This window comes from Sciurus carolinensis, chromosome 9, assembly GCF_902686445.1.
Source record: "Sciurus carolinensis chromosome 9, mSciCar1.2, whole genome shotgun sequence".
NCBI lineage: Eukaryota > Metazoa > Chordata > Mammalia > Rodentia > Sciuridae > Sciurus > Sciurus carolinensis.
Genome location: NC_062221.1, coordinates 140,566,594 through 140,579,305, shown reverse-complemented (window position 1 = coordinate 140,579,305; position 12,712 = coordinate 140,566,594). Strand labels below are relative to the sequence as shown.

General features: G+C 65.9%; 1 protein-coding gene across 1 annotated transcript in view; it reads right to left on the bottom strand.

Moving 5' to 3' along the window:
• The window catches only part of Col18a1 (collagen type XVIII alpha 1 chain), a 53,900-nt gene that overhangs the window by 9,034 nt on the left and 32,154 nt on the right, over nt 1-12,712 (bottom strand). The window contains 16 exon segments of the mRNA XM_047565548.1: nt 1,390-1,452; nt 1,992-2,034; nt 2,360-2,428; nt 3,947-4,021; nt 4,363-4,416; nt 4,667-4,693; nt 5,741-5,815; nt 6,176-6,238; nt 6,492-6,518; nt 6,622-6,651; nt 7,993-8,082; nt 8,361-8,396; nt 8,572-8,643; nt 9,141-9,176; nt 9,895-9,921; nt 12,317-12,379. Of these exon segments, the coding sequence (XP_047421504.1) occupies nt 1,390-1,452; nt 1,992-2,034; nt 2,360-2,428; nt 3,947-4,021; nt 4,363-4,416; nt 4,667-4,693; nt 5,741-5,815; nt 6,176-6,238; nt 6,492-6,518; nt 6,622-6,651; nt 7,993-8,082; nt 8,361-8,396; nt 8,572-8,643; nt 9,141-9,176; nt 9,895-9,921; nt 12,317-12,379 (850 nt within the window).

The following is a 12,712-nucleotide window of genomic DNA, read 5'->3' as shown; positions in this document are numbered from 1 at the left end:
ACTCTCCTTTGACATTAGGCTAGATATCAGTTGGGACTTTGCTTCCCAGAGTGGGCGGGGGACCTGGGCTTGATCCCCACGCAAAGCAGCCTGTGCTCCTGCTGGCACTCGGAGGCCACCTCCCTCCCCTCCCTTCAGGGCGCCCCATGTCCTTGTACCCGAGAAGAGACTGTCCCTGTTAGGTCGCGGCTGGCTCACAGCTGACGTCGCCTTCATCTGGAAGGATCTCCCTGGCTGTGGGATTCTGTTGTTTTCCTGATATTTTGGAACCATATGGTCTTGCTGAAACAGAGCCTGCCCTTGGGCCAGCACGGCATGCTGGCCCTCTGTGTGCCCACCTGGCTTCTGTTTCTGTAAATGGTGACGGTCTCCGTGACCGCCTCCATGGGACCAGGGACAAAGAAGCTGGTTTCTCGTCCAGTCTTTCAGGTGGCTGGCGACTGCCTACGTGGGCAGGTGGCTGAACCTGGCCAGCTGGGGTCCAGGCAGTCTCCCTAGCAAGGCCCCAAGGCCTTACGCATTCAGCCAGCTGTCCTGCCCATCCTGTGCAGGGGGAGAGTGCTCCACATCTCTCCTCGGGCCATTCTGCCTCCGAGGTGGCTTCTCTCTGGCTGTCCAGTGACAACCACACTGGACTGTCACCACGTCTTCTCTTCTGGCTGGTCTGCCTGCTCCTGGCCAGAACCCAGGGGCCGTCTGCAGACGCTGGAGGATCTGGCTTCTCAGAAAGATGCTGCTGCTCCACCCACCTGTGTTTCCCTCCCTGTCTGCCTGGGCTGCTTCCCAGCCAGGAGGCAGCACCAACCAGAGGCCGTGCTGACCGGTTCCTCCGGCCTCTGCTCTGGCGTCCATGGTGCTTACTCCCAGCAGCTCTGCAGTTCTGTCCCTTCCACTTAGCCTGCCTGGCTAGTCTCAGCTGAGGTCATCCAGAGATCCAGCAGGGAACCCTCCCTACCTGCTGGGAAGAGGGAGTGCTGGGATCCACCTGGATGGCCTTATTCAGGGCTGGCCCGGTGCAGCCCCTGGACAGAAGGGCCCCTGTGCTGACCCCAGACACCCATGCTCTCTGCGACCAACCATGGGAGGGTGGGCATCTCAGGAAGTGCCCCCTTGGGTCTAGCCTTGGGTTGCAGAGGGGGCAGTTGTTTGCTCCACAGTGGTGGGATGATGGGGAACTCTTGCTGGGCCCCTGTCCTTCTGGCCCTCCCAGGTCCTGGCCCTGAGGCTGACCAGGTGTCCCCAAATCCAGATCACTCAGCTTTCATGGCCTGGGAAAGCGCTTCCTCCCTCCAGAGCAAGGTCAGACAGCAACCCCCATGGAGAGGGCCCAGAACCCTCCCGAAGGAGCTGCCCACCACACCCTGGGCCTGGGGCACACAGAGCACTCACCTGGGGGTCCAGGCGGGCCCACTTCTCCTTTGTCACCCTTTGGTCCAGAAGGTCCTGGCAGCCCTGGAGGAAGAGAGACCCAGAACCATCAGGAAAACCTGAGGGCCCTCCATGCGTGTCCCCAACCCGAGGCACCGAGCAGAGAGAGGGCCTAGACCAGTGAGGGACAGCCACCGTGGGGACAGTCAGAGCAGGAGTCCTGAGGAGCAGAGATGCCAGGCCCCACCCTGCAGGTACGGGGACCAGGCCACCCTCCAGGTCCACCCTGCAGGTACGGGGACCAGGCCACCCTCCAGGTCCACCCTGCAGGTATGGGGACCACGCCACCTCCAGGATCCACCCTGCAGGTATGGGGACCATGCCACCCTCCAGGTCCACCCTGCAGGTCCACCCCTGCCAGGCTGTGCTGAGGAGCCCAGACCAAGGACAGAAGATGGGTGGCCACCCAAGTGGCAGGACCACCATGGCTGGGTCCAGGAACCCCTGCTGGGGGGGCTGTGATGACTAGGAGGGGTGCTGGTGGTGTGTCTGCCCCTGGACGCTCCGCAGCGTGCGATCCTCGAGCAAGACCCCCACCTCTGCAGCCTGCCGGAGGAGCTCACCTTGTAATCCCCGAGGCCCAGGGTGACCAGACTCCACAAAGGCCTGCAAAGGACAGGACAGCGATGATCTATGAGGGACGATGTGCTGGAAACCAAGGCCACCCTGGGTCCCCGAACCCAGAGGCCCAGGCCCCTCCGAGAGGCCACCTCAGCCGTCCCCAGCAGGAGCCCCGGGCTCTCGGCTACTGGGCCCACCAGGACACTCCCTCCGGCCGTGGCTCCTCCTGGGGGCACCTTCTCATTCACAGTCCAGGTTCGGCCCACCAGCCTAGCCACCCCAGAGGCCTCGGGACGGGACTTGGAGGCCAAGGAGAGGAGAGGAGGGTGGCGCAGGAGAGCTGGAGGCTGCGAGTGCCCTGGAGACTTACGTTGCTGTCGTAGATGGGCGTCCCCGGGGGTCCTGGGGGCCCTGGAGGCCCCGGGGGGCCAGGCATTCCCTGTGGGTGACAGAAAGCTCTGGTCATCAGTGTCACAGCCAGGAAACAGCTGGGGCGGCAGGTGTGGGCGAAGTCAGCGAACCCAGAGGGCTGAAGGCCATGGACGCTGCAAACAGGAGGCCATGGCGACCGCTGGCTCGCCACGTCCAGGCAGGAGCCACACGGACAGAGGAGGGCGAGTGCAGACCCACCTCCTGCGTGTCGGCTGCAGACTCAGGCGCATGACTGCGAGCCTTCGTGTGTGTGTGGATTAAACTGGGTCTTGGTTTATTTCTGAAGGGAGCTCAGTCTCTGCAGCACAGGAGGTGCCACTCAGGAAGCACCCTCCCTCCAAGGGGCTGTTGGGTGCAGGGCGAGGAATGGGCGTGAGCCCAGCTCCTGTGGGCCTGTCCGCCTGTGGTGGCCCTCTGAGCAGCTGTGTGATGTGACCAGGGAGGGAGGAGGAAGCCAGGTGGAGAGGCAAGTGGGGTGGCCTGACCCGCAGGAGCCACCCGAGGGCTGCCATCCCAAGGTAAGAGCATTCCTAAGGAACGCAGCCATCTTGATCTGATTTTCAACATCACTGAACAAAATCCAAGAGCCCATCTCTTCCCTTTTGACCAGTGTGACCCATCATTGCCCCTGACACGGGCTCTTGACTGCATGGTGCAGCCAGGTTCTAGTCCAGAAGGAGTGAAGCCTGATGAAGGACCAGCGGTGACCAAGACAGAGGAGCCAATTCCCTGAAAGGTGGTTAACGCCCAGAACCCCGTGTGCCCCCCATGTCAGGCGGGAGGCAGATGCTTCCAGGAGGCAGACCCCGTGACTTGCGGGGAGCCCGTGGCTCGTGGCCACAGTCTCGGAGGGAAGCACAAGAAACGCCCTGTGCGACGGCGAGCACTGGACAGACCCTGGGCTCACGTGGGGCAGTCACCACAAGTCTGAGCTGGGTGGAGGCCGGAGGGCACACCAGACCCCGTGCATGGGGCCTCCTGAGAAACCCCAGTGGCCACGCCGTTCCCAGTGGGCTTGGGTCATGTCACACGCTTCCCTGTATACAAGCATGCCCGCGTGTGCGTGAGTGTGCTTGTCTGTGTGCGTGTGCATGAGTGTGCTCGTCTCTGTGTGTGTACACACGTGTGTATGTCTGGGTTTCCCGTGTATGATGAGCACACTCGTGTAAGTACACACTTGTGTGAATTCATGTGCACACATGTGTACAAAGGCACACAAGTGTGCGTACACGTATGTTGGTGCATGTGAGTACCCCAGGTAGGTGTGTGTGAGCATACAAGTGTGGGTGTACTTGCTCACACACCTATGTGTGTGAGCATGCACGCATGTGCATGAGTGTGCATTACAGTGTGCGTCCCCGCAGACGGTTTCTTGTGTAAGCGTGTGTCAGAGGACCAGCACTCTGGTTACTGTGCTAGCCGCTCGGAGCAGCTCTGACGGGTGAGCTGGGCCCCCAGATCTGGCCAGGCACTCCTGTCCCTGGCCGTTCTGGTCATCCCCGTCCCCCCGCCACAAGATACTCACCCTCATCCCAAATCCGAGGCTGGCATCTCCGGGTTCTCCTTTCTCTCCCTTCAGCCCATTCATCCCAGGGCGACCCTGGCAGAGCACAGGGGACTGTGGCAGACTCCGCATCCACCCTGGCCAGGTCGCGGGGCCACAGCGCAGCCTGGCGCACCCACTGGCAGCCCCTTCTGGGCTGCTCTGGCCCTGCCCCTCTTCCTGCTCCAGCACGGGGAGGAGGAGGACTCAGCAGGACCCGGCCCATGGCTGCCTAACACCCCGGCGTCCTCTGGCCTGAGTCCCCCTGGACAAGGCCCGGGACATCCTTCGGCCACTTCAATCTGGGCTTGCTCAGGAGAAGGGCAGCGGCCCACCCTGCAGTGGGTCAGGGTTCCCTGCACCCATCAGGCTTGACCTGCTGCCCACCACGTGCTTACCGGCCGTCCAGGAAAGCCGATCTCGCCCTTGTGCCCAGGCCGCCCATATGGACCCTGCAGAGAGGAAATGCGCTGAGCTGCAGGCTCCACCCCGCCCCACAGCAGGGGCTCCGAGGCCCAGGGAAGGGCCCGCCTGGGTCCAGGGCCCTGGCCACCCGAGGTGAGAAGCCATGCACTGTATCCTGCCCGATGGCTGCAGCTGAGACACAGTGCTGCGGCCACGTGCCCAGCAGCCAGGCAAGGGACGAGGTCATTCCGACCCCCGCACAGTGCGCTGGGTGCAGAGGAGCGAGGGTCGACTCACCGGGGGTCCTCGGAAGCCTGGCTCTCCCTGGACAGAAAACAGAGGCACCGTCAGGTGGTGGCACCCCCCCCCCCCCCCGTGTCCCTGAGCCACGTGGACAAGCTGGGGTGGCGGCTGGCTGCAAGCCACACCAGGGAGGACAGGAGACCCAGCGGAGGGTTCTGGACTGGCTCTGTGCCGGGCCGCTGCACAGACTGGGCCTGCCCTGGACCTGAGGCTCGAGGCCTCTGCTGGGCCTGGCTGGGTCACCTCAGGTCCACACAAGGTAAAGCCAGGGGACATGAGTTTCTCTGGGCCTGGGGATCCAACATCTTGGCCCACCCCAACCGAAGGGCTGTGCTCCCCCCGCAGGCCTGTGAGAGCTATCCCCAAGGTGGCCAGAGAGCTGGCCACTCTTCAGGCCTGCTATGGGGTGCCGCTGAGGGGGTTCCAGGGCATAGGCCCCTGGACACTGTCCTGACCAGCCTTGCGCAGGCTGGCAGAGGAGCCAGCGGCTGAGTGAGGCCGAGATCCCACCTCCCTGCAGGTGGGTTCAGCCAACAGGGACAGAGGGACAGTGAGCACTGGGCACCAGCCCAGGGACACTGATGCTGTGGCACAGAGCCCAGGGACACCATGGGTAAGGCCTGGCTGGGCAGCAGCCCTGGGACACCATGGCTAAGCTGAGGCTCTTCGGTGCCCAGCGGGGACGGAGCTGCCTTTACTTTCAGTTTTTCAGTGCTTGCTGTTCCGCCTCGAGGGTTGTGGTCCGAGGCTCAGGAGCCCAGGTGGCTGGTTCTGCTGGGCCCTGGACACCACCAGCAGGACCTCCTTCCTGGCCACGCCCGTTGGTCTGCACACCTCCCCTCCTTTGCCCTCGGCCCTGTCCTCTCCTGGGGAGGCCCCTGGTGTCGGGCTAAGGACATGCCCCACGTGGCTGTAGAGGTGGACAGGGCAGTGTGAGGAGGCAGGTTGGGAAGGCTGAGCAAGCCTGTGCGGAGAGGCCGTGCGCCGGACCAGCCTCTCCCGGAGGACGAGCGCTCTGCGCTGCCTCCTCAGGGCCAGAACCCAGGCCTGTGGAGGTGCTGCGCTCACCTTGGCTCCTTTCTGGGCAGGGCCCAGGGTTCTGCCGTCAGGGCCAAAGACGCCGCCAGGCTCCCCCTTCTCACCCTGGAAGGAAGGAAGTGCAGGTCAGGGCTCCTCGCAAAGCAGGGGCCTCAGGGCAGCAGTGCCCCCAAGGCCTCACACAGAACCCCCGAAACTGGACTGCAGTGAGGCACAGGCCACTGACGGACATGGACACGGCCCCAGCAGCAGCTGGCCACACGCCGGCTCAGGGGTCACAGGGGCAACATTCCGCTGTGATAGGGCTCAGCCTGCCCCAGACGGGTCACTTGGGCACATGGAGACGATCCCTTGGGTCAAGCAGACGCCACCAAAAGCACATCTTGGCTCTGGCTGAGGCATGGGTGACGACCCTGCTCCACCCTGGCTGGTGGCAGGAGCTTGCAGATGGCGCCCAGCCCCTACCTTGGGTCCCGGGAAGCCCTGCTCGCCTTTGGAGCCCAGGTCGCCCTTCGGTCCAGCAGGTCCCTGGAGGGGAGATCAGGTGTGAATGACCAGCCCACTGAACCAGGGTCCACTGAGATCCCAGGACCCCCACATCCTGCCCTGTGGCTGCTCTGGGTCTGGCACCAGCATCACAAGGTCCTGACTGACCACAGGCAGAGGCCCCCAATCCTGCTACTGCCTGGTGTCCTCCAGGACAGGGACTCTGCCCACCCCTGTGCCTCACGAGGCCTGCCAGCTCACACGCTGCTCCGCAGCTCGGCAGTGGGCTACTTACGGGAAAGCCTGCGAACCCCGGCCTGCCCTGCAGAGAGAGGGGCGCGTCAGCCCGGGGCCGCACGCCCCAGGACACCCGCCATCTGACCCAGCAGCTGCGGCCGTGGCCGAGCTTCTCAGAGAGCACGCACCTCGGGCCCCGGCACGCTCGCCACGGCTCCCTGCGCGCACCAGCAGAAGGCAAACGGAAACAGGAAGGTTCAGAATCAGCGCACAGCACCGCACGCCAGGAGAGCAACGGGAGGATCCCCAAGGGGCAGAGGGAGGCCTGCGCCCCGCAGGGCACCACCTGGCCTTCCCAGGGAGTCCCGGGGGCGGTGGGATGTGGCGGGCTCCCAGGCTACGGGCTCCCGGGCCACGGCTTCCAGGACAGGGGCTCCCAGGACAGGGGCTCCCGGGCCACGGGCTTCCAGGACAGGGGCTCCCAGGACAGGGGCTCCCAGGACACAGGTCCCCAGGCCACGGGCTCCCAGGACACAGGTCCCCAGGCCACGGGCTCCCAGGACACAGGTTCCCCAGGCCACGGGCTCCCGGGCCACGGGCTCCCAGGACACAGGTTCCCCAGGCCACGGGCTCCCGGGCCACGTGCTTCCAGGACAGGGGCTCCCGGGCCATGGGCTCCCGGGCCACGTGCTTCCAGGACAGGGGCTCCCGGGACAGGGGCTTCCAGGCCACGGGCTCCCAGGACACAGGTCCCCAGGCCACGGGCTCCCAGGACACAGGTCCCCAGGCCACGGGCTCCCAGGACACAGGTCCCCAGGCCACGAGACTTTTGCCTGGCTCACTTCTCCAGCTCTGCTACAGGCTCCTGGCTGACCCTAGGCCCCACCCTGGGGGGTTCTCCAGTGACCAGGCCGAAGTGCCTGTGTGCACTGGCCTGGCCAGGCTCCCAGCCCTGGCCTCTGAGTCTGCCCTGGGCTGGCCCACCCTCCTCTCGCACTGCTGTGCTTGTCCCACCTGCTCTTCTGTCCACTCCTGGGACTCAGATGGCCCTAAGCCAGGCAGGGCACTGACCATTCTCAGACTTAATCCAACCCGTGCCCCAGAACTAGTGGTCCTTATTTTGAAAATGACACTGAGCAGAGAGGTTGAGTAAGCATCCAAGGCCACACAGCTGATGGTGCTAGAGCTGGAACCAGAGCCCAGCTGGTCACCCCTCACGGCTGTAGCTCTGCACAGGGTAGCTCCTTCCAGGGGAGGAAGGAATCTGAGCCGCTGACCACACATGCTTGTCTGCCTCAGTCCCTCGCCCCACAGGGAGACTCGGCTTCCTGCTGAAGGGTGGGCAGTGCAGCCTGTTCCCTGGCTCGTGGCTGGGCCGGGAGGGATGGCCTGCACCTGAGCCAGGTCACCTGCAGGCAGGACGAGCTGCCATAGGTAGGGGGAAGGTGGCTGCTGCCGCAGTGGCTGAGACAGTGCAGGCCTCTGCCGGGAGGTGGCACAGGGACCCAGGTTCTTCTGTCCTGGGGAGGGGGGGCTGCCCACCCACACAGCGTCCTTACGTCCTGATCTGACACGTAGACCACGGGTCCTGGGGGACCAGGGGGCCCAGGCAGGCCCGGCTGTCCTACTCCATCCTTCCCCGGGTCACCCTGGAAGAGAAGGCCACAAGTCCAGCCCTCGATCACAGCTGCCCTGGCCAGGACCCAGAGCCCACCCGGCCTTGGAGGTGGTTCCTGGAGTCCATGCTGTGCCCCGCCCTGAGAGCTGCCCCTGCCAACTTGAGGGTCTTTGCCACAGTCTCAGGCCACGTGGGTGCAGACCCCCAGGGCAGCACCCCGAAGCCCGGGGAAACTGGGAAGTCCAGCCCCACTGTCCACCCACTGTGCACCTGTGGGCCCTGAGCCCCACCTGGCCCCTGGACACTCACTCTTTCTCCTGGGCTCCCCTTGTCTCCTTTAGGTCCCTGCAGAGAGAGAAGACGGCTCACCATGAACAGGATGGCGGCTTGGGTGGACGGGGAGGCAGGCTGGGCTGGGAGAGCCGCAGGAGCCCTGAGGCTCCTCATGGGTCCGCTCTCCTCCAGGGTGGTCCCTCCAAGGGTCTCAGCCTCAACACCCAGGGCCACCATGGTCACTCACTGGGGGCCCAGCTGTGCCCTCTCTGCCAGGGAGGCCCGGGAACCCACGCGCTCCATCGGCTCCAACTTCTCCCTGGAATGAACGTAGGGTCCAGCATGTCAGCCAAAAGCTGGGGCTGTGGAGACTCACCAAGAGGAAGCCCGGAGTGGCCGTGACCCTGAGGGCCCTCGGGTTCCTGCTGGTCACTAGCTCAACCCCAGGGGCGATGCTGCCTGCCCCCCACTGGCAGCTGTGGTGGGTGAGCAGAGGAGAGGCTGGGCAGGGGAAGAGGCCTGCGGCTCCCAAGAACGGGGCTGTGCCTTCCAGCAGGCGAAGCCAGGGGCTCGGGGCGCCAGGCGAGGGCCGCATGTCCTGGGGAGGCCCCCCTGAAGCAAGTCTGGGTTCGACTGCGAAGGATGAAGGCAGGCCAGCGGGAGGGAGGCAAGGCGGGCCGTGCCACTGCGCCCTCACCCAGGCCCGGCATCCCGGAGCTGATGGCCCCGTTCACTGGGGCACGGAGGGGATGGGCTCCTGGGGCCCCTCCCTGTCTCCGCGGGGTCCAGTTTCCTGAACCTGAGTAAGGGGCTTACCTTGGCCCCAGGCGGCCCGCTGGCTCCAGGATCCCCCTGTGGACAAAGCGGCTCTGTGAGCGAGTGGAGGTAGGGAGGCTCATCGCAGGTGAGGTCCCGCTCAGTGCGGAGGCCCCAGGCAGTGGGCAGCCGGGCGGGGCCCTGACGCTGCACCTGGCTGGACTGTTCTGGAAGCTGGTGGCAGAGCCCACGGACTCCACAGAGACGCAAGCTGAGTGCGCCCTTCTGAAAACCCAGCATTTTGAAATTTCCCAACACTTTACGAATCAAAGCAAGACTTTCTAAAAGGAGTGGGTGGAACACAGGGCGTTAGGAGACCGGGTCCCGAGAGGCGGACCTCACCTGCCCCCGCTGAGCCCCTGCTGGAGGCTTGATGGGCGGAGGGGCTGTGAAAGGGGCTGGTGCCCAGCAGCCGAGGACCCCTGGCTGACCCCTGTGGTGGTCCCCAGGCTGGCCCTGCCTGGAGCCAGCAGAGGCCTGGGGGGAGGTGAGGGCTGGGGTCTGGGCAGGGGGTCCTCAAGGACACCCATCCTGCTGCTGAGGCCGACAGGGGACCCCAGGCTCCCACAGAGGCTCAGGTGCACTTTGGATGCCTGGAGCCAGGAAGCGCCTGCCGAGCTTTGGAGAGGAGGGGCCGGGCCCGGGTCTGGGAAGGGGCCTGTGGCCACTTCCCATCAGGCTTTGGTGGTACTTCGCAAGTTTCCCAAGGTGAGTTCACAGCTCTCCTGGGATGAGAAAAAGGCAGGGGACTGACCTTGAGTCCTGGGGGGCCAGGTGGTCCCTGTCAGGGCAGAGCAGACAGGTGTCAGTGCAGCCTGCCCACCCCGCCCGCTCCCCAGAGGCTCCGCCCGCCCGCCGCCCGCCCCGCCCCACTCGCTCTCCCCGCCCCCCCCTCCCCACTCGCTCTCCCCTCCCCTCCCCTCCCCTGACTCGCTCTCCCCTCCCCGCCCCTCCCCACTCGCTCTCCCCTCCCCGCCCCTCCCCACTCGCTCCTCCCCCCCCTCCTCCCCTCCCCTCCCCTCCCCTCCCCACTCGCTCTCCCCCCCGCCCCTCCCCGCCCCACTCGCTCTCCCCGCCCCCCCCCCCTCTCGCTCTCCCGCCCCTCCCCTCCCGCCCCTCCCCACCCTCTTCCCTCCCCTCTCCACTCCCCTCCCTCCCCCTCCTCCCCGCCCTCCCCTCCTCCTCGCTCTCCCCCCCGCCCGCCCCTCCCCACTCGCTCTCCCCCCCTCCCCTCCCCTCCCCTCCCCACTCGCTCTCCCCGCCCCCCCCTCCCCACTCGCTCTCCCCGCCCCTCCCCTCCCCTCCCCACCCGCTCTTCCCTCCCCTCCCCACTCGCTCTCCCCTCCCCTCCCCTCCCCTCCCCTGACTCGCTCTCCCCTCCCTCCCCTCCCCTGACTCACTCTCCCCTCCCCTCCCCTCCCCTGACTCGCTCTCCCCTCCCCTCCCCTCCCCTGACTCGCTCTCCCCCACCCCTCCCCTCCCCACTCACTCTTCCCACCCCTCCCCTCCCCACTCGCTCTCCCCGCCCCTCCCCTCCCCACTCGCTCGCCCCACTCCCCTCCCCTCCCCACTCGCTCTCCCCTCCCCTCCCCTCCCACTCGTCTCCTCCCCTCCCCTCCCCTCCCCACTCGCTCTTTCCCACCCCTCCCCTCCCTCCCCTCCCCTGACTCGCTCTCCCCACCCCTCCCCTCCCTCCCCTCCCTGACTCGCTCTCCCCCCACCCCTCCCCTCCCCTGACTCGCTCTCCCCCACCCCTCCCCTCCCCACTCACTCTTCCCACCCCTCCCCTCCCCTCCCCTCCCCTGACTCGCTCTCCCCCACTCCTCCCCTCCCCACTCGTTCTTCCCACCCCTCCCCTCCCCTCCCCTCCCCTGACTCACTCTCCCCACCCCTCCCCTCCCCTGACTCGCTCTCCCCCACCCCTCCCCTCCCCTACTCACTCTTCCCACCCCTCCCCACCCCCTCCCCTCCCCTGACTCGCTCTCCCCCCCCCCTCCCCTCCCCTCCCCTCCCCTGACTCGCTCTCCCCCACCCCTCCCCTCCCCTCCCCTCCCCTGACTCGCTCTCCCCCACCCTGCCCTTCCCCTCCCCTCCCCTCCCCTGACTAGCTCTCCCTTGCCCCCATCCTGCCCCATCCTCCTCTTCCCCTCCCCATCCTGCCCGGAGATGCGCCATCCTGTGGAAAAGTGAGCCCAATCCCAGCAGTGCAGCTCCAACCCAACATTTTCCGTGAGGAGCCAGAGCCCTCCAGATTCTGCGCAGGCTGGTCCTCGGCCCAGCACCCCAGGGTCTGTGCAAGCCAGCCCTGCGGGACTGAAACCAAGCAAGCTCCGCTTTATGAAACTGGAAAGTGAACACTGGGGTGTGGAATCCCAAGAGGAGGGCTGACCTCCAACGCACACATGCAAGTCCCTCCAGGTGGCAGGCGCTGTGCAGGGGTCGCCAGACCCAGAGCCCAGGGCCAGAGAGCCATGGGCCCGCCAGGCCAGGGCCTCGCCCGAGCAGGCTGAGCCTCGTTGGGGGTCCAGCACTCGCTGCGCCCGGGCCCACACACCCACCAGAGTGTTTCTGCCCCATTAAAATTCCTCCTGAGTTTGCTCAGAATAAGAAATCTGCCTGTCACGCCCTCAGTGGGCTCCAAGGGGCCACCCACGTGCCAGGGAGGCACCCGGTGCTCCTAGCAGGGGGCGGAGACCTCCAGAGACGGCAGGCATTGCTGTTGGGCCACGCAGGGCCCTGGACGTGCCCATGTCTTCCTCAGCAATCCCAGTTATTCCAGGACTCCGCCCCTCCTCGCCCACCCACTCTGCCCAGGTCACAGGGGATGCGGAGCAGCGGGCAGACGCCACCCTGTTCCCCTCACATGAGGCAGACCAGCTCAGGCCGGACGTCCATACCTCCCCAAGCCAGAGTCACAGAAAGACCTCCACGTGGCCATTCCCGGGAAAGACCAGTCCTGCAGTCCCGTGTGTCCTGGATCACTGACCCTGACCACCCCTGGACTTCCCTCTGGAGAGGCCCAGGTCCCAGCTCTGGGACTTTAGACTCAACAGTGTCCCCCAGAGGGAGGGTCCTGGGGAGGAGGGAGCCTGGGAACACAGCCCCACAGACTGGCTGCTCCTGGTCCTCTCGAGCCTGTTCTGCCCTAGACCCCACCCCCAGCTTGTGGGCAGTACCTGTGGCCCATCGGAGGCGCGGGCTGTTGACCAGAAGGGAGCTCCCGAGCCTTCCATGTCATCCTGGAGTGGACACACGAGGGACACTCAGTCTCTGTCCCTTCTTAAGGAGAGGACCCCACCTTGAGGCCTGGGATAGTGGAGGGGCCATGGCAGAGTGGGCGGTTCCCGGGGCTGGGCCACCTGGGAAACTGCTGTCCTTGGGGAGCTTCTTGCAGGGACAGGGGCCCTGCTGGGTGGAGGCCGTGTACAGCCCCTCAATGTGTGGCTTATCTGCCCTGGGTCTGCATGTGTGCTGGGACATGGCTGTCCCCTGATGGGCCCTGGGGCATCTGAGGGACAGAGGGCCTGGGGGGGACAGCTGTGGCCACTGGACAATGGGCGTGAATACCTTTG